We start from the raw sequence: 20,848 nt of genomic DNA, 5'->3' as shown, positions 1-20,848 counted from the left end.
TTTATTTTTGTCTGTAATTTTATAAATGTGTGTATATATAATTAATATTTATTCACAGATGTCTGTATCAGTGTTAGTTGAAAGCTTTAAATTGTGAAATCATATATACCATAGAAGTTACCATTTTAACTTTTATAAAACATTAAGAGATGTAATATGTTTGATTTTCAAGAAAAAGTCACATCTATTAAATATTCATTCTGCTTTTTTTTTTTTATTGTTTCCTGTGTTAGACAATTTTATTACTACCAGGGTTCTAATCCCTTTTCTACCCCTTACTGTGTGACTTTAGGCAATTCACTTAACCTCTCTGTGTTTCATATCTAAAATGGAAATAATAGTACCTCAGAGGTTGTGGTGATTCAATAAGATAAATAAAAGGTGTTTATTTTTATTACTTTTATTATTACTGATATCAAATGGTTATCCCATCCTATATAATAAAAGGCTAATATGCAAATTGTCCCCATGGGCGGGAGGTCAACCTACCAGGAGTTAGACATGCACTGACCACCAAGGGGTGGCACGGAACAAAGGAAGGCCCCAGCTGGCAGCTGGCAGCTAGTAGGGACCCTATCCATGCACGAATTTCATGCACTGGGCCTCTAGTGTATTATAAGGAGCATGTATTATAAGATACTGGAGATTGTAGGATAGAGCCAAGTTTTCTTGTCTCCATAGTTTCTATCAGCCATGAAAATATCAGGGAAGCATTAATTGTTGTTTAATTGTTTATAAATTTTAATTAAATGGTTAATTTAATATAATATTTTATTTACCATTTAGGTTGCCAAAGCTTCTTTTCAAAGGAACAATGATGCCTTGGATGCTGCATTATTCTACCTTGCAATGAAGAAGAAAGCAGTAGTGTGGGGTCTGTTTAGGTAAGTTGTCTCAGCACTTAACAATTTAGTTGAATGAAGATTGTGCTTTGAATCAGAAACTTAATACTTTTGGAAGTATTTAGATATTTAGATATATCCGCTTGATCAAATCAGCTGACTTCTTTGGGCTTTGGTTTCTTTATCTGCAAAATATGGGTATAAAGAATGGGATGTTGTTTTAAAAAAAGTTGGTAAAAGTACTTTGTAAACTAAAAAAAATGCTCTTGCTTCCTACTTAGGTATACATAGGGTAATTTGAGCTTTCCTTATTAGAAGGAAAGAGAAGCTGATAATAAATACTTATCACTGAAGTTATTGTTCTCTTTTTAGATTGATGTTTGTGGTTTTTATTTTTCATTTTTGCACTTTCTGTAAAGGATTCAAAATATTTAAAATTAGTTTAACCACTAGTGTTTGTGTTCTGGTTCCCAGGTCACAGCATGAGGAAAAAATGACAACGTTTTTCAGTCACAACTTTAATGAAGATAGATGGCGTAAAGCTGCTTTGAAAAATGCTTTCTCATTACTTGGAAAACAACGCTTTGAACAGTCTGCTGCTTTTTTCTTGTTAGCTGGTTCATTGAAAGATGCCATAGAGGTATAAATAAGAAAATATGCTATGCAATACTTGCAAGAGATTTAAAACCTGTTAAGGTTGTAGAAGAGATTGTAATTTTTGTCATGTTTGTAAGGACAGAGAATAACTACAGAAGTTACTGAACTTAAATAGTGGTACTGTGAAAAATAAAATTATAAATAAGTTCAAGTGAGAAACACAAATAAAAAATTTTACATATTTTAAGAATACATGCATTTCAAATATAAATGTATGAAACATGGCAAAAATGGCTTCTGAATATCTTCTTCCTTGCCATCTTGTGATTCTGAACTATTTAAAGTATATAAATAGTCACAACTTCCTTATCTAGTGTAGAAAGGCAAATACGTCTAAGTTCTTTTTTCTTCTAAATGTAAGTCATAGGTATGGAACCAAAATTGAAATTTGGACTGTTTTGTAATATAACTCTTCTATAGATATTGGAAAATAAATGAGAATAGGTAAAACTTGTAATACTAAGTTAAGTGATTGAAGGCTGAAATCAATAAAAAAAAAGTTTTTTTTATTGATTTCAGAGAGGGAGAGGAGGATTTGAGAGATAGAAACATCAATGATGAGAGAAAAGCATTGATCTGCTGCCTCCTGCATGCCCTACACTAAGGATCAAGCCTACAACCTGGGCATGTGCCCTGACCGGAAATCGAACCATAACTTCCTGGCTCATAGGTCGATGCTCAGCCACTGAGCCACGCCAGCTGGGCAAACTTTGCATTTTTTAATATATAGAACCCTGGTAACTAGTAAAGAGAGTAATTACAGATGTTCCTGTTTATTTATGACTAGAGGCCCAGTGCATGATTGAATCATGCACATGTAGGGTCCCCTACACGCTTTCGCTTTTCGCGGTGGAGCTGGGTGCCTGTCCGCTGGTGCCGGAGCAGACAGGCACCCAGCTCCCCCACTTTTGATGGTCCGCGGCCGCTGAGGGGGGCTACCCTGCTGTTGAGTCCCGCCCCCTGCGCTTCTCAACGGCCGCTGAGGCGGGCTGCCGCGGACACCTGGCTACCCTGCCGTTGAGAGGCGCAGCTGGGTGTCCGCGGCAGGCCCCCTCAGCAGCCGTGGGTCTGGCCGTTGAGAGGCACAGGGGGCGGGAGTCCCGCCCCCTGCGCCTCTCAACAGCAGGGTAGCCCCCCTCAGTGGCAGCGGATCCGTGCCTCTCAATGGCCGGATAGGCCACCCCGAGTCCCGCCCCCCAGCTTCCCGCCGCCCAATCGTGGGCGTAGCGGAGAGATGGTAATTTACATGTTACTCTATTATTAGATAGGATAGCTTCCTCTTAGGGTACTTACCATTGTTATGAACAATCCAAATGGATGAAGGAAAAATAGAACTGGAAATAATACATAATAGAAGAAATAGGAAATATCCAACAAAGTGAAAGTACTTCACAATTAGAATTAGTCATATTTTCAAACTTATCTCAGGGTATGATTTTTAAAAAATAAACACTTAGCCCTGGCCAGTGTTGTTAGGTGGTTAGAGTGTCAGCCCAAGCACCAAAGGGTCTCAGGTTTGATTCCCGGTCAGGGGCACATACCTGGGTTGCAGGTTTGATCCCAGTCTTAGTTGGGGCACATGCAGAAGGCAACCAGTTATCTCTCTCACACTGATGTTTCTTTCTTCCCCGTCTCCTCTCTCTTTCTCCCTCTTCCCCACCTTTCTCTTCTCCCCATCCCTTCCTCCTGTCCACTCTCTCTAAAAAAATCAATGGAAAAAATATGCTTACAATAAAGAATTGTTTAAAAGAAAAGAAAAAAATATGCTTAAATGTTTATAATTTTTAATGGAAAGTTTAGCCTAGAAGATATTCAGGTAAAGAAGAGACGTGTCAATTGACTCATTGTCTGACCTCAAAATCTCAAATGTGTTGTTACATTAGAATATAAATAAACTCATAGAGAGTAAGATAGGATATGTGGCTTCATTTCATGCATTATTTGCTATATAAATAGAAGGTTCTTTTAAAATAGTAATAATTATGTTGATACTAGAGTAAACGAAATTTGTGCACTCAGGGGAGGGAGGTGTCTCATCCCAACCTGTGCCTTGTTGCAGTCCGGGAGCCCTTGGGGAATGTTCGACTGATGGCTTAGGCCCGCACCCCCTAAAGGGAGCAGGCCTAAGCTGTCAGTCAGACATCCTTAGCGCTGCCGCGGAGGCGGCAGAGGCTCTCATCACTGCCGCTGTGCTCGCCAGCCGTGAGCCTGGCTTCTGGCTGAGCGGTGCTCCCCCTGTGGGAGCCCACTGACCACCATGGGACAGCTTCTGAGTTGAGCATCTGCCCCCTGGTGGTCAGTGCATGTCATAGTGACCGGTTGTTCTGCCATCAGGCCAAAATTGGCTCTCTGACATCCCCCATGGGGTCCTGGATTGTGAGAGGGTGCAGGCCAGGCCGAGGGACCCCACCAGTACACAATCAGGGCCAGGGAGGGATGCGGGAAGTTGGCCAGCCGGAGAGGGACCACGGAAGGGCTCCAGGGTGTATCCGGCCTGTCTCGCTCAGTCCCAATAAGCCGGACCCCTGCAGCAAGCTAACCTACCAGTCAGAGTGTCTGTGCACGTCATAGCAACTGGTCTACCCGTCAACTGTCTGCCCCCTGGTGGTCAGTGCACATCATAGCGAGTGGTTAAGTGGCCTTAGCATATCATTAGCATATTACGCTTTGATTGGTTGAATGGAAAACCGGATGACCGAACACTTAGCGAATTAGGCTCTTATTATATAGGATGGAAATACATTTGGAAATTAAGAGGAACTGATGTGTATAAATTCAAATGTCATAATAGGCATTTAATTTAAAAATGAATGTTACTAATTTAAATTGATCCAAGTCTGAGGTGATGTTGATATACTTTGTTTTATACTTTTGTGTGTGTGTTATTTGTTTGTTTGTTAATCCTTACCTGAAGATATTTTTTTCCATTGATTTTTATAGAGGGAGCAGGGAGAGACAGGGAGAGGGAAACATAGATGTGAGAGAGACACATTGATTAGTTGTCTCCCATATGCGCCCCGACTGGTGCTGGGGATTGAGCCTACAACTAAGGTACATGCCCTTGACCACAGTTGAACCTGTAAACCATCAGTCCATAGGTCAATGCTCTAACCCAGTGATGGCGAACCTATGACACGTGTGTCAGCACTGACATGCGTAGCCATTTCTGATGACACGTGGCCGCTGAGGCGGCCGCATGCTGAGGATGAAACATTTGCTGCTCCTGAGGATGAAACATTTGCAAAATAATGTTTTTTCCTCAAAGTGACACACTACCCGAGTTATGCTCAGTTTTTTGGCGAAGTTTGACACACCAAGCTCAAAAGGTTGCCCATCACTTCTCTAACCACTGAGCAACTGGCTAGGGCTGTTTTATGCTTATTTTGTAAATGGTGGGTTTTTTTTTAGGCTGGAAGCTACTAAGTTCAGATTTCTTACTCTTCTTGCTATTCTTTAATCTTCTATCAGGCAATCATTTAACTGCCCTTCAACCTCAGGTCTCACTCCTTCCACTGTGAAATATAAGTGGTAGATAATTTAAGGATATTGTTTGGATATTTTATATCTAAATAATTATCATTAAATAAATATTTCATAATGTTAAAATTTACAGGTGTGTCTTGAAAAAATGGAAGATATTCAACTGGCCATGGTTATTGCCCGTTTATATGAATCTGAATTTGAAACTTCATCCACTTATATATCCATCCTAAATCAGAAGGTTTTAGGTTGCCAAAAGGATGGCTCAGGGTTCGATTGCAAAAGATTACATCCTGATCCTTTTCTGCGTAGTCTTGCCTATTGGGTAATGAAAGATTATACCCGAGCCTTGGACACGTTATTGGAACAAACACCAAAGGAGGATGATCATCATCAAGGTAGGATATTTTGTAAGTTTCTCTTTTTCTTTTTAAAAGAAGACAGTTTCTGAGCTAATGTTCACTTAGATCAAAACAAAACCAATAACAACAGAAAACTCATTGTTACCAGATTTACTTTTCAACATTGAGAAATTATCAAAATTTCTTGTGTGCTAAAGGATTAGTCACTTACTGTTTGTAATTGAGTCTATCATCCTAATATATAAAAACCCTGGGTCGTAACAACCAGTAATGACCCAGGCTCGACCAACCAGAAGTCAGTCCTGCAGTCTGCAGGCATGGTGTCCCAGCACTGACTGCTAAGGGGGCTGCTATTCAGGGCCAGAGAGAGGCCTGAAGAGAGAAGCAGGGACTGATCCGTTGCCTCTGTGGCAGCTTTTGATCAGCACTTGCCTCTCTCTTTCTCTCCCAGTCTGGCCAGCAGCTGTGCCTCCATTTCTCTCCAGGCCTCCTGCTTGCACCCGCTGACAGTGTGGAGCAATTGGTGCCGGCGCTAGCAGTGGGTGTGAGCGGGGCCGGTGCCATCAGCAGGTGCAAGAGGCCTCTGCCGGCCCCTATCACCCCTCAGGAGCAGGGGGAGGTGGAGAAGCCCTGAGGGGCGATCAGGTCCAGCACTGGGCGGCGGCAGTGGGTGCGAGCGGGGCTGGCGCTGGCAGCGGGTGCGATTGGGGCCAGCGCCAGCAGCAGGAGTTGAGTGCCGGGTGGGACTGTGGCTTACAGGAGCAAAGAATTTTCAGTAACCACCAGAGGCTCACCCCAATGACAGCGATTGGCACCCCACCTTGGTCTGGCACCCCTGCTCACCTGCTCCACCATCCCGTCGTGGCTGATGCTCTCCATGTTCTGTGCTCTGCCGCCTTCTACTGATGCCCTCCATGTTCTGCACACACCCCCTAGTGGTCAGCGCATGTCATAGCAACCAGTTATTCAGTTATTCCGCCATTTGGCCTATTTGGATATTAGCCTTTTATTATATAGGATATTGACATGGATTTAAAATAAAATATATAAAACCAAGGTATTTTTAGAGAAACCTAGCTGCTTCTTTCCTAACCTCTCTACCCTGTTCTTCCCTCCCCTTTTAGAGAACCAATTAAGCAATTTTGTGTGTGTGTTTTCCTTCCGTTTAAAAAATATAAGTGAATGCATGTGTGTGTGTTCATATGGCCTCTCCACTTTCTCAGATAAAAAGTGGTTTATAATATATTGCTTTTTGTACCTTCATTTATGTAGAATATCCTGGACATAACTCATAGCAACACATAGGGATATTCTTTTCATTTCAGTTGTGTAGTTTTATTGATTATGTGGATGTACCATAGTTTAACTTATCCTAGGTTAATATTTATTTTGAGGAAATGCTGACATATTTTATTCCTTTTAATATAAATACAAATTAATCTAGTACTTTGTGATTGTATCTGCTTGATTTCTATAGTTATCATCAAATCTTGTAATCCAGTGGTGTTTAGTTTCTACAACTACCTTCGAACTCATCCTTTGCTAATTCGAAGAAACCTTGCCTCCCCTGAAGGATCTTTGGCAACCGTAGGTCTCAAAACTGAGAAAAACTTTGTTGATAAAATCAACCTCATAGAAAGAAAATTATTTTTTACCACTGCAAATGCTCATTTTAAAGTTGGATGTCCTGTTTTAGCCTTGGAGGTACTCTCCAAAATTCCCAAAGTTACCAAAATACCTGCTTTACCTACAAAAAAAGATCAACCTGATTTTATTTCTAAGAAAATGATTGATATACCTTCAGAATCAAAAACTCTGAGTGGTGGCAAAAGCAGTTCTGGCATTGATTGGTCAAATGTGACTTCATCACAATTTGATTGGAGTCAACCAGTAGTAAATGTTGGTGAGGAACCTCTTACTCTTGATTGGGGTGAAGATCATGACAGTGCCTTAGAAGAAGAGGAAGAAGATGCAGTTGGTTTAGTAATGAAAAGTACAGATGTCAGGGGAAAAGATAGACAAGAAGGTCAGAAAGCGTCAGACCCTAATATGTTACTGACTCCTCAGGAAGAGGATTGTCCTGAAGGTGATACTGAAGTTGATGTGATTGCTGAACAACTAAAATTCAGAGCTTGTTTAAAGATCCTTATGACTGAACTGAGAACACTGGCTACAGGTTATGAAGTAGATGGAGGAAAACTCAGATTTCAACTCTATAACTGGCTTGAAAAGGAAATTGCTGCCTTGCATGAGATATGTAATCATGAAACAGTTATTAAAGAATATGCCAGTAGAATATATTCTAAAGTAGAAAGTGATCTCCTGGATCAGGAAGAAATGGTAGACAAACCAGATATTGATCCCTATGAGCGTCACCAAATAGAAAGACGAAGATTGCAGGCCAAACGAGAGCATGCTGAAAGACGAAAATTGTGGTTGCAGAAAAACCAAGATCTCCTGAGAGTGTTTCTTAGTTACTGTAGCCTTCATGGGGCCCAAGGTGGTGGTCTGGCCTCAGTAAGAATGGAACTCAAATTTTTGCTACAAGAATCACAGCAGGTATGAACTTTATTTTGTTTTCAATCTTGGTTATTTTAACAATTTCAGTAGTTCTTCCAGTTATAGCCATAGAGCTCCTTTTTCTAGTTAATCTAAATATGTTCAATTCCTCTATAGGAGGCAGATATTTATTATCTACATGGGTCTTTTTAGACTAAAGTTTTGGGAATTAGGAGTAGACTTAAAAGACTTAAATAACATCTGTGTCATACTCATCTTTATCTTCTGTATCTAACATAGTACCTGGTACATAATGTGTGCTCAATAAATTTTTGTAGACTGGGCAAAGGTACATGCTTATACTTCTTATATTCCAATATTAATCACCAGTATTTTTATCAGGTAACTATAAATTGTTTTTTTCTCCTTTAACTACTTTGAAAAAATAATCTGTTGCCCACAGGAAACTACAGTGAAGCAGCTCCAGTCTCCACTACCATTACCTACCACCCTACCTCTGCTTTCAGCAAGTATTGCATCAACAAAAACAGTCATAGCTAATCCTGTATTGTACTTAAATAATCACATCCATGATATACTTTATACTATTGCTCAGATGAAAACACCACCTCATCCCAGTATTGGAGATGTGAAGGTAATGTAAATTTTATGATCATTTGATATTGTACACACTGAGAAGGTAAATACGTTATACTTGTCTTACAGTTTGAACTTAGAGGAAATATTTTAAAGTGCTCTTACGTGCTACCTATTTACTCCTGATCAGTTCAAGAGACAAAGGTTGGTAAAGGCCTGTGGCAGGGGGCGGGGCTAGACGGGGTCAATGGGGGAAAAAGGGAGACATACATAATATTTTCAACAATAAAGATTTTAAAAGAAAAAGACCATTGGTCCAGTGAATGTAACTTAAAATTAAGTATTCTTCTTACTTCTGGAGAAGGTGTCTTCCTTTAAGACAGGCAAATACTCTTTTGATAATAAAATTAATTCTCTAGATAGTATTGTTGCCACTTAACATTCCTTTAGATCCGCCATTCCCCTTAAATGAACCAATATATTGTGAAAATGCAAGTTCAAAGAGGTATTTGGAGAGAACCATGATTAATCAGAAATAGTCCAAGACAGTGGTCGGCAAACTCATTAGTCAACAGAGCCAAATAACAACAGTACAACGATTGAAATTTCTTTTGAGAGACAAATTTTTTAAACTTAAACTTCTTCTAACGCCACTTCTTCAAAATAGACTCGCCCAGGCCATGGTATTTTGTGGAAGAGCCACACTCAAAGAGCCAAAGAGCCGCATGTGGCTCGCGAGCCACAGTTTGCCGACCACTGCTCCAAGAGAAAGTATTCTTGTAACTATTTCCCTGATGATTTTGTTTGCTCTGCAGTATTTAGGGGTAATCAGAGTTTTGGCAGAGTTATTACCCAAAATTAAACCCATCCCTTGTTTTTAAAAACTTAAAAAATATATAGATTTTAAGAAACTCTAGGGAAGTTGGAGGCTCTGGAGAGTTGTCAGACTTCCACTGTGCGAGTCTAAGTGTATCTGTGCTGTGATTTCTCCGGTTCCAGTGGCCAATGCCACTTCAGGTCCCCAACATTTTTATTTTTTATTTCTTTTGTTTGAAAGGTGTGCTTGATTTCTGGTTGTACGTTCTTCTGAAGGACCCAAGATTTTACTGGTCACATCAACCTTTTAGAGACTTCTAATCCATAGCATAAATGAATCCATGTCAGTATCCTAGCAGAGATTACGTAAATTATTTCTTAGGTTAATATGGACATAGAGAAATGCATGAATACTTATAAAGTCTAATTAGTTACAAGAGTATGAAACTATTTCTAAAGTCCCTTCAAAATTTTAAGATTTTATGAGTCTGAAGATGTTATTTCAACATGGCATTTTAGAATGTGGTTTTTATATTATGTTGATAATTTTTAAACTTTCTAAATTATTTGCTTCTGGAAAATCAGCCCTTTCACAGAGTGATTAATATATTTTTTAAACATTTAATTCATTCTTATTGATAAGAACAAGTCTTTATTTTCATCAAGGGGAATTTCACAAGGCAAGCTTAAATAAAAGCTCTGAAAAGCCTATATTTATTTTGATTCTGATTTTTTGGCATATTACATTTTAAGCTAATTGTTAGCAAGCTGAATTAATTAGCTTTATTGTGGACAAGCATATAAAGTTGGGTGAGTCTTATTATAGAAGTTTTAAAGTATAGTTAGTAGTCTCATATAGGAGGATCTAGTCTTATGATATTGCTAGTTTCCTGGGTATTTTCTGATTTTTAAGATATTACTATTGTGTAGAATTGTTAGTACAAAATGTAATTGTGGCTGTTTTGGTTTTAGGTGCATACACTTCATTCATTAGCAGCATCACTTTCTGCATCAATTTACCAAGCATTATGTGACAGTCATAGCTACAGGTAAAAAACAAACCACTGAAAATAGTATTAATACAGCAAAAATATTAAACTGTTCCAGAATTATATTAAGGTTCTATTTCCTAGGGACTGAAAAATCCTCAATATGACTGCCATGTTTACTCCCATAAATGAGAGAGAATGAAAAAAAACACACAAGTATTTGTTTAGCTGTCATTTAGTAACAACAGAGACGAATAGAAAATGACAAATAGTAAATAGAAATTATCATCACCATCTTTTAAAAAATATATATTTTATTGATTTTTTTACAGAGAGGGAGAGGGATAGAGAGTTAGAAACATCGATCAGCTGCCTCCTGCACACTCCCTACTGGGTATGTGCCCACAACCAAGGTACATGCCCTTGACTGGAATCGAACCTGGGACCCTTGAGTCCACAGGCCAACACTCTATCCACTGAGCCAAACCAGTTAGGGCATCACCATCTTTTTGTTTCAAGAAGAGAAGTGTTCACTATCCAAAATAATTTATAAAATTAAGTTTTCTAATTTTTTTTTCCTTAGGAAATACTTCTTTTAGCATTGGATTAACTTCTATTTATGTAGTTGGTTTTAACCAGAAAGAGGAAATACTTTTGAAATATGGAAAGGTACATTCCTAACATTGAATTGTTAAAATCAATTTTATTTGCTAATTTACATGTAATAAAAGTCTTTGAAAGTGACACCCATTAGAAATTCTATAATGGTTTGAATTTTTTAAAATGTTAAGTTGCCTTCATCAGTGTGTACTTTGCATTTTAATGACTAGGGCTGTGTAGGTAGTAAGAAACTGAATCACTTGGAAAGGTGACCCAAATATAAATAAATTATATTAATAAATGAAAAGATTGTACTCTACATAGGATTACATTAAATTCATATTAAACAATGTCTAGATTTTTTTTTCTTGTAAATTCAGCAGCATTTTATGGAAAGATTTGATTTGCATTAGGAATTACTCTCTCAAAATGGCCTGTTTGATTTTAGCCTGAGGAGACCTAAGTATTCCACAAACTTAAAAATGTAAATAAGAAAAAAACATTTATTTAGTTGACTGTGGTCATCTTAATGCTCAAAGACAATTTGCTTGTTATGAATCCCTGGTTAAAATGGCACCAAATGAAAATTCATATAAATTCTTTTAAATGTGCGTTTTCTAGTCCTTAAGCTATGATTAACTCTCAAGGTTGTCAGCTTTACTTTTGCTTTTGTATTTTCTTCAACTCTACAAAGATGAAGGAAGTAAATATTTAGGCACATTTTGGCTTTAGAATTAGGTATTTCTAAAATATGATTCTCTAGATTTTAGTTCATATTTTAATTCAGGGTTAAACTATCACGATCTTGCAGAGCTAAGAAATGCACCACAGTAGTACTCTGAAACTTTCTAATATATCCTACTACCAACAGCAGTCTCCTTACCTCAAACTTTTATAAAAATAAAAATGAATGAGTAGAGAAAATATATTAAAGTATTAAGGGACATCTGGAAAAGATTAAATGTCATCTGCCCAACATAGTAAAATTTGGTATTTTGTTAAAAAAAATCAATAAACATTTGTAACTAATTTCAAGAACTTTCTAAAATAAATTCTTACTAGAACAGTGAGTGGAGTTTAAGAATTTTTAAATTATAATTATCTAAAGTAAATATGTATAAAGTGAAATTGCTTATTATCTCTATTAGGATGATAAATAACTGGACCCTTATGTTTACTTTGGCAGTCAAACGGAAGGAAATCAGTTTACAGGAATGGCGTATCAAGGACTTCTGTTAAGTGATCGTCGAAGACTAAGGACAGAAAGCATTGAAGAGCATGCAACACCAAATTCTTCCCCTGCTCAGTGGCCTGGTGAGAATTTCAGTGTTTTCTTTCTTCTTTTAAAATCTATTTGGCAATTCTTTTAAAAAAAGCTACCAACTGGTTTCCTGAATGTTGTTTTTTTTTTGTGTGGATTTGGTGGGGTTTTTTTCGTTGTTTTTTTTTATGATGTTTTTTGCCATGGAGTAAGTGCTTAAGTACTGTAATGTCTAAAGACTCCACAAGTTGAGGCTTCAAAAGCAGCTCTGTTGACCAGCATAAAAAAGCAAGTTTTACATCTTTCATAAGGGTGAGCACATTATCTTCCATATCCTTGGAAATTCTGAATTAGAGGCGTAGAGGACAACAATCACAGAGGTGTTCTCACAGATATATTAGAGAGAATACAATTGTTCTCAAGTATACATTTATGTATTAGGACAGGAGCGATCATTTTGTAGCACATATGCCATGCTATCTGTCAGTCCTTCTTTTTCTCCAGTTAGCTCTCGTTCTCCACATTTCAAACCTTCCTCACTCTCTTAATAGCCTTTTCTGGTTTGCCATGTCATTTAATTTTTACTCTATTTGCTTTATAACTATGGGTTTACATGTTAATGATCATTGTGAAGAGTGGCAGGAGAAAGAGGTGACAAACTCAAAGTGTGTATTTAAAATACATTTTTACATAAGTTTATAGAAACACTGTTGTCGTTTTAGCTTTGTATTGAAATAATTTCAGATTTTATAAAAAATTGCAAAAATAGTACAAAGGATTTCTCTCTAACCTTCACACAGAATTCCCCAGATGTTAACATTATACCATACTGCCTTATCATTAATTCCTTCTCTTTTTCTCAGTCACTCACTTTGTGTGTGTATATATTATATATATATTTTTTTCTGAAATATTGGTAAGTTGCAAATATGATGCCCTTTTAAATCTAAATTTATCAGTCTTTCCTAAAAACAGACATTCTCTTGCATAACCCTAGTGTTACTGGTGAAACAAGACCTCAGTTCTTGTCTTCTTGAAGGAAAGGTTTCAATCAAGAGACAAAGTGCAGCAAAGCAAGCAAGAATTTATTGGCCAAAGCAAAAACACATTTAGGACAGTGAGACAAGAAAGGGCATAGAAGAAGCAACAGGAGAGCCTAGGCCGGGCTTCTTTGGCTCCCTGGAGACAGGTTCAGGGGGTTAGCCTGGGACGAGCTGCCACTGCCCATTGCTCCCCTGGTTGCAAGTCTCATGGGGCCTTAGAGGGAAGAAGGGGAAAGGGAGAGTGCTCCCTGTGGGGAGAGTGTGCACTGGGTCCTTTTTCCCAAGGGCATTTATCTCTCTTGCTGGTGGAACTCTTAGGGGAGGTCTCATAGGAGGGTTTTAATAGAAGATTCATCAGCTTTTCCAGGTGTGCTCTTTCAGGGTCATGGTCTCCACTGGTGCCAGGGCAGGGGTCATTAGTTAATGTAGCTGGTCCTGAGGCAGCCATAGCTTTACTTGTGTGATTTTGTGCTTTTTTGGGCCCGGAGTTGAAATGCAACTAGATGTTATCTTTAGAGAGGAAAAAATCAAGGGCTTCAAACCACATGACCAGTAATATGAAAGATCAGGGGTCCAAACCACATGACCAGTCATATACTAGGGGAGGAGAGGTCACTCTGGGGGTGAGGTTCTTGTTTTCTCAGTTGTGCCCTTTGCTAGACACCCAGGGCTTTCTGCCTGGAGCGTTTCTGTACCTGGCTCATCGTGCTTGCTCTGCTCATGTCCGTCTAACTGCCTATAATATTTGCACAATTTCAAATTCAGCATCTTAACATTGATGCAATACTATAACCTATAGATTTTTTCCACATTTCACTTTTTGTCCCACTAAATGTCCATGTAACATTTTGGTTGTAATTTCTCATGAGTTTCCTCCAATATGGAGTAGTTCCTCATTTTTTCTTTATATGGAGTAGTTCCTCATTTTTTCTTTGACACTTTTGAAGAGAACTAGTCAATTATCTTTTTAGAATGCTCCTCAATTTTTAAAAATATTTTCTTAATATTAGATTCATGTTATGTAATTTTGGCAGGGATACCACAAAAGAGATATTGTGCCTTTCTCAGTGCAAAATATTAAGGAGTATACAATGCCAGTAGGTCCCATTACTGGGATTACTGCCCTTGATCTCTTGGTGAGGTGGCTTCTTCCAGATTTCTCCTTTGTTAAGTTACTTTTTCCCCCTTTGCAGTGAATAAGTATCTTTTGAATAGACAGTTTAAGGCTGTAAAATATCATACTTTTACCCACTCATTCTAGCATTTAGTGATGATTTTTGGCTGAATCAGATATTGCTGTGGGGTTACAAGATGGTGATTTTATAATTCTGTCATTCCTTCTACTTGAAATTATACTGAAATGGTTTGGTAAGGAAGAACTTTCCCTTCTACCCTTTTAAGTTATTTACTTGCTCATTTCTTATACCAGTATAGAATAATGGAATCTTATTTTGTTTTATAGGTTATAAGCCATTCCTATCATTATTTTGTTGCTCAAATTATGGAAATACTAGTGGCCCAGTGCACGAAATTCGTGCACTTGGCGGGGGGGAGCGGGGAGGTCCCTCAGCCTGTCCTGCACCCTCTCGCAGTCCGAGAGCCCTGGGGGGATGTCTGACTGACGGCTTAGTGGGCTTAGCCATCAGTCAGACATCCTTAGCATTGCCACAGGGGCGGGAGAGGCTCCCACCACTGCCGCTGCGCTCACCAGCTGTGAGCCCGGCTTCTGGCTGAGTGGCGCTCCCCCTGTGGGAGCGCACTGACCACCAGGGGGCAGCTCCTGCATTGAGTGTCTGCCCCCTTGTGGTCAGTGCGCATCATAGTGACTGGTCATTCCATCATTCAGTCATTTGCATATTAGCCTTTTATTATGTAGGATACGCTGTAGATAAGGCCCCCTAGAATGATAAGAAATGCAAAAAATTCACTGTTAACTCATTCTCGAATTGCCCCCACTTAAAATCAATTCCCCCCCCCGCCCCCGGGCGTGTGCTGCACCTTGGGAACCACTGGGCTTGACACTTTTCCTCTCTGAGCTTCATTTCTGAATACATACGCATATACCATGGGAATTGTAACCTCTTTTCTGCCTACCTCACTGGGTTGTCATGAGGAGGTTCTGAGATAATAAACCTAGAAATGTTTCATCAAGTAAGTGATGTCTAAATGGGAAGGGATTATTATTTTTAAGCCCACGGGTACCCTCACAGGTAGCAGGTGCTGATTAGGGGAGGAGGGCATGATTGTTTCCTGGGACTGTAGCTATGGAAGCTTTGCAGAGGGTTCCGCAGGCCTCGGAGGGGCCGGCTCTGGTCAACAGCCCTGTAGCGGTGGCTGTTCCTGGAGGCACTGGTGGGGGGGCAGGGCGTTAGGGGGGCGCTAAGGGGGCAGCGAGGCCGAAGGGGAAGTAACTGTCAAATCTTCCTGCTTGGTGCCATTCTTTAAATTGTACTTGGCTGTTTCGCAGCTGTACCTGCTCAGGGCAGGGTTCCAATCTCCTAGAGCAGGGTGGGGGCTGGGCCAGGGCAGAGCCAAGTGGGCTAGGAGGGCGGGTTTAGCTGCTCCCCCAGTGAGGTTCAGCATGCTTCCTCTGTGGAGACGGCACTGCTCCTGTCGGGGGTGGGGTGGGGGGGTGAGGGGGTGGAGGAGGGGAGGGTCTGACCCTGGGGGGCTGCTCAGGCCTGCCTCCACCCAGGTCCGGAGTTGTAGGGAGGAGAGGCATGCCTGGCTCCAGAGGCGGGGGCCCGGCAGCGGCAGGCTGTGGGCACCGGGTGCTTAGGGGGTGCTGACAGGTAGTCACCAGTGTGCTATTGTTATGGGTGCCCCTGGCGGGGGTGGCAGGGGAAGAGATCAGGAGTGGGAGGTTCGAGCTGCAGCTATCCCCGAGCCTGGGTCTTCTCCCCATCCGGTCAGCCTCCCTGTCCCTCTGGGGGTGCGGGGGCTGGAGTAGGGTGTCCGTGCAGGGGGATTGGAAGAGCTCCCCATGGCTGCTTCCTGTTCCTTCTTTGCAGTCCGGGCTCCAGTCCGGGCTCCAGTCAGGCGCTATCCTCAGACCCCTGGGAGCTTGGCTCCGGCCGCCCACCCCCTGCTGCGCGCACAGCCTCCTGCTGGTCTGTCAATATGCAAATTGGTCATTACTGGGACACTAACGGACAATTAGCATATTACCTCTTTATATGTATAGATGTATTTCATATAATATAGTTCCATAATTATAGTTAAATTGTAAATTTAGAATTTTTTCCTTCTTGAGCTTTATGCTGATATACTTTTTATGATATTATATATCCCTATAGGTGTGAGCTCACTTATTAATCTCCTGAGTTCAGCACAAGATGAAGACCAGCCAAAACTGAACATTCTGTTGTGTGAAGCTGTTGTTGCTGTTTACTTAAGTTTATTGATACATGCTCTTGCCACAAATTCCTCCAATGAATTGTTTCGACTTGCAGCCCACCCGTTAAATAATCGAATGTGGGCTGCTGTTTTTGGAGGGGGTGTAAGACTTATTGTGAAGCCTCAAAGACAATCAGAAAGTATTTCAGGTAAGACTAATGTATGTAAATATAAATAATTACCATTGTTAAAGTAAAAGATTTTTTAGCACTTTAAGAATTCTATTTTGAAAATTAGTGATTGTTGAAGTGTAATCACTCTTGTTATGATAGTAAATAACTAAACTCATGTTAGAATAAGAAATATACAATGAACAATTTTGGATACCAGGACAAATTTAAGGATGATAAAAAAGTAGAGGAAAGGTAAAGGTAAGTGAGGAGACAATGTTAAGGAATGAAGCCATGGAAAAAAAGATAGTTTTTAATTAGAGAAAGGATACTTAATTTTTTTTTTTTAATTTTTCACCCTGGTCAGTGTGGTTAAGTGGTTAAGTGGTTAGAGCATCAGCCCTCCATTGAAGGGTCTTGGGTTTGATTCCCAGTCAAGGACACATGCTTGGGTTATGAGTTCCACTAATTCACCTGGTTTATTTATTCTGTGTGTGTGTGTGTGTGTGTGTGTGTGTGTGTGTGTGTGTGTGTGTGTGTGTTTCCTCATGGACTAGAATATATTTTTTGTCTCACTTTTTAAAACGGGAGGATATGGTGAGATGTAGACTAATGCCATGGGAAAGGTTTCCATCTTGGTGCCAAAACATAGAAATCATCTTAATTCATCTTTAGAAATGGTCATATTACAGATGAACAATCAGAGGCAGTTTAAATGCCACAGGTTCTAACCTGTGTCCTTAGTGCCCAAGGTAGATTTAAATAAATAGGTTGCTCTGTAAGTCAAGGTAAGGGAGGAGATCTCACCCACTCCAATTGCTTCTACTCCCATTATACGTAGGTGACTCTTAATCTACAACTACCTAGTTGTAGTCCACCTTAAACTTAAAGTTTTCCCCAAAAATGATTTCCTGAATTTTCTATTATTTTTTATGGTAATTCATTCACCACCAAGTTATCCACACTTAAAACCTCTGACTATGCATTCATATTTACATTCACTTAACACCTACTATCTGGTAGATAGTGTTCAAGATTCTGGAGGTATGGAGTGAACAAAACAGACAATTCCCTTACCTTCATGAAGCTTACATCTAGTGGAGGTAAAATTAACAAATAAATATCTCAGGTCTGATAAGAACTCTGATAAAAATAAAGCAGAGTAAGTGGAGAGTGATGAGGGGATAGGGATGAGGACAGTTTAGTTAGCGTAGTCAGAAGGCACATTTCTGATTAGGTAGCATTTGAGCAGTCTTATGGAGTAGTTCCTCCGACTATGCATTCGTATTTAGGGAAGTCAGTGATCACACCATGCTGAGCATTCTAGGCAGATGGAGCAGTGAGGGCAAAGTTCATGAGATAGGACTGGATTTGGCTTTTTCTAGGAACTACAAAGAAAGCCAGAATGGCTTTCATGGGGTGAGGGTGGAGGAGTGTTTAGAGATTAAGTAAGGTCAGTAGCTGGGGGCAAGGTCATTTAGGGTTTCATGGATCATTGAATGGACTTTAGTTGTTTTTCTAAAGGAAGATAGGAAACTACTAGAGGTTTTTAAGCATAGGAGTGACATAATTTATTTAGGCTTTCAGAAGATCCATTCTAGATGCTATGTGCATAGACTACGCAACAAGAATAAAAGTAGGGAGCCCAGGTGGGAGGCTATTGTTTAGTCCACTTAAAAGATAATAGTGGCCCTGGCTGGTTGTTGCTAAGTGGTGAGAGCTTTTGGCCTGTGCACTCTATTCCCAGTCAAGGGCACATACCTGGGTTGCAGGTTCAATCTCTGGCCCCAGTCAAGGCATGTGCAGGAAGCAACCAATTGACGGTCCTCCACCCCCACCCTTCCTCCTTCCTTTTCTCACTTCTTCCCTCTCTCCCTCCTCCCTTCCTCCCTCCTTTCTACTCTCTCCAAAAATCAATGGAAAAAATATCCTTGGGTGAGGATTAAAAAAGAGAGAGAGAGAGAGACAAAAAAACAAACAAACAAAAAAAAACCCAACAGGTAATAGTGAGTTACCATCCAGAATGAATGGATTTTATCATCTCACAACATATGTATATTGTTAGGTCGCCTAAGGAGGAACACAAGAGGCCAGAGTGGTGAGGGATTATGAATTTATTCGATCATCCGCACACCAGGTGGCTGAGCCTGGATGGCTCCAGCACCCAATGAGGGGAGTCTGCGGCTTTTAAACGACTTTTGGCCGGATTTTTCTGGGTAGAGACTTCTTTATGCATACCCGGAAGGGAAATGATGGAATGTGGTCACTGCAAGTGAAATGTGGTCTTCAGCAAAGGGAATGTCCATAGTGAAATGTCCTGAAAAGCCAGTTCCCGGGGGGAAGGGTATCAACTCAGTTGCTCCATCAAACCTAACATATATCAGACAGACCATCATGCTGTACACCTTAAACTTACACAGTGATGCATGTCAGTTATTTCTCAGTAAAACTGGAAAAAAGACTGGCAATACAAGTGTTGGCAAGGATGTTTAGCAACTGGAACTTTCATATGTTATTTGTGGGAATGTAAATATGCAACCACTTTGGAAAACAGTCTGAGAGTTTTTATAAATTTATCATGTGACCCACTTACCTTGTGTCCCAACAATTCCACTTTTAATTATTTACATAGAAGAAATGAAACCATAATTCACACAAAGTCTTATAAATAAATCTTTATGCAGCTTTATTCATAATAGCTCCAAACTGGAATTAACCCAAATGTCAGTCATCGAGTGAGTGGATTTAAAAAAAAAAAAGATGGGTAAACTATGGTATACACATGTCATGGAGTGTTACTCAGCCATGAAAAGGAATGAAGTGCGAATATGTATATATGCTATAACCAGCATGAACCTTGAAAACATGCTAAGTGGAAGAAGCCAGACACAGAAGTCACACATTGTATGATTCCTTTTATATGAAATATCCAAATAGGTAATCCATAGAGACAGAAGCAGATTAGTGGTTGCCATGGGCTAGAGAGAGGGAGGAATGGAGAGTGATTGCTTTAATGGGTATGGGGTTTTCATTTGGGGTGATGAGAATACTTTGGAATGAGATAAAGGTGGTGGTTGCATAACAATGTCAAAGTACTAAATGCCACTGAATTATTCATTTTTAAGTGGTTGGTTTTATGTAAATTCCACCTCATTTAGAAAAAAGTGAAAGAGGGGTTAGCATAGGTCATATTCTGAATATAAAGTGGAGTTACTGCTGATTGTTGATGAGTTGTGTGCTGTATGGGAGAAGGAGGAGTTGACATAGAATTGCCATTTTCTTTGGTGGGGAGATTTAGGAGTGGAGTGGGTTGACTTCTACTTTCTGTATCTCCTATATCCAACGACTCCCTGATCCTTTTGATACTTCATGTATGTGTTCCTTGTATCTAATACTTGTTCTCAGTGTTTACCACCCGCAGTATTAATTCAGGCCCTTCTTATGTCATCTTGGTCCATATTCCTTTCTAATTGATCAAGGAAACCACATCTCATCGTATGACTAGCTCGAGACGTTTTTTATGAGAATGCCCATAGGATAAGCTTCCAGGCTCATATCTACAAGCTAGTCCTGGCCTGACTCTAGACTGTTGCCCTCCCTGATGCCTGTCTGGCAAACCTGTCATTTGTTTCTGTCGTCTCTTTCTCTTTTCCCACTGAGCCTCTGCCCTCTTAAGGCATGCTTTACATCCTACACATTCAGTGACTTTCTTGGACAGCATAGCCAGAAATGACCACTCAACCACTTTCCTTATGACTATTGAATATATCATTTATTTAGTACATTATACCTAGAATTATTTTAATCCTTATTCTATATAGCACAAAGGCTGTTCCATGGCAAGATATTCTTTTTAAAAAAATATATTTTACTGATTTTTTACAGAGAATTAGGGAGAGGGATAGAGAGTTAGAAACATCGATCAGCTGCCTCCTGCACACTCCCTACTGGGGATGTGCCCGCAACCAAGGTACATGCCCTTGACCAGAATCGAACCTGGGACTTTTCAGTCCGCAGGCCAACACTCTATCCACTGAGCCAAACCAGTTAGGGCCAAGATATTCTTTATGCTCTGTCCTAATCTCTGCCATGATGGCTGGAACACTGATGGCTGGAACTAGAAGACTTTAGGAGCACTAAACTCTTTAGATGCAAGTAGGTAATTTAGTCTGAACTAAAACATGGCAAAAGTGGGA

The 20,848-nt window shown here is 40.0% G+C and overlaps 1 protein-coding gene across 2 annotated transcripts in view; it reads left to right on the top strand.

The window, feature by feature from the left end:
• The window catches only part of DMXL2 (Dmx like 2), a 168,333-nt gene that overhangs the window by 126,586 nt on the left and 20,899 nt on the right, over positions 1–20,848 (top strand). For both annotated transcript variants that reach the window (XM_079767911.1, XM_079767912.1), the window contains exons 21-28: positions 787–884; positions 1,317–1,482; positions 5,113–5,377; positions 6,819–7,900; positions 8,304–8,495; positions 10,226–10,302; positions 12,029–12,156; positions 16,443–16,691. In XM_079767911.1, coding sequence (XP_079624037.1) covers positions 787–884; positions 1,317–1,482; positions 5,113–5,377; positions 6,819–7,900; positions 8,304–8,495; positions 10,226–10,302; positions 12,029–12,156; positions 16,443–16,691 — 2,257 coding nt within the window. The remainder of the gene's footprint in view (positions 1–786; positions 885–1,316; positions 1,483–5,112; positions 5,378–6,818; positions 7,901–8,303; positions 8,496–10,225; positions 10,303–12,028; positions 12,157–16,442; positions 16,692–20,848) is intronic.

Source organism: Cnephaeus nilssonii (genome assembly GCF_951640355.1).
Source record: "Cnephaeus nilssonii genome assembly, chromosome: 4".
NCBI classification, from domain to species: domain Eukaryota; kingdom Metazoa; phylum Chordata; class Mammalia; order Chiroptera; family Vespertilionidae; genus Cnephaeus; species Cnephaeus nilssonii.
Note: the sequence above shows the minus strand (reverse complement) of the source record. Positions and strands in the feature narration are given on the sequence as shown.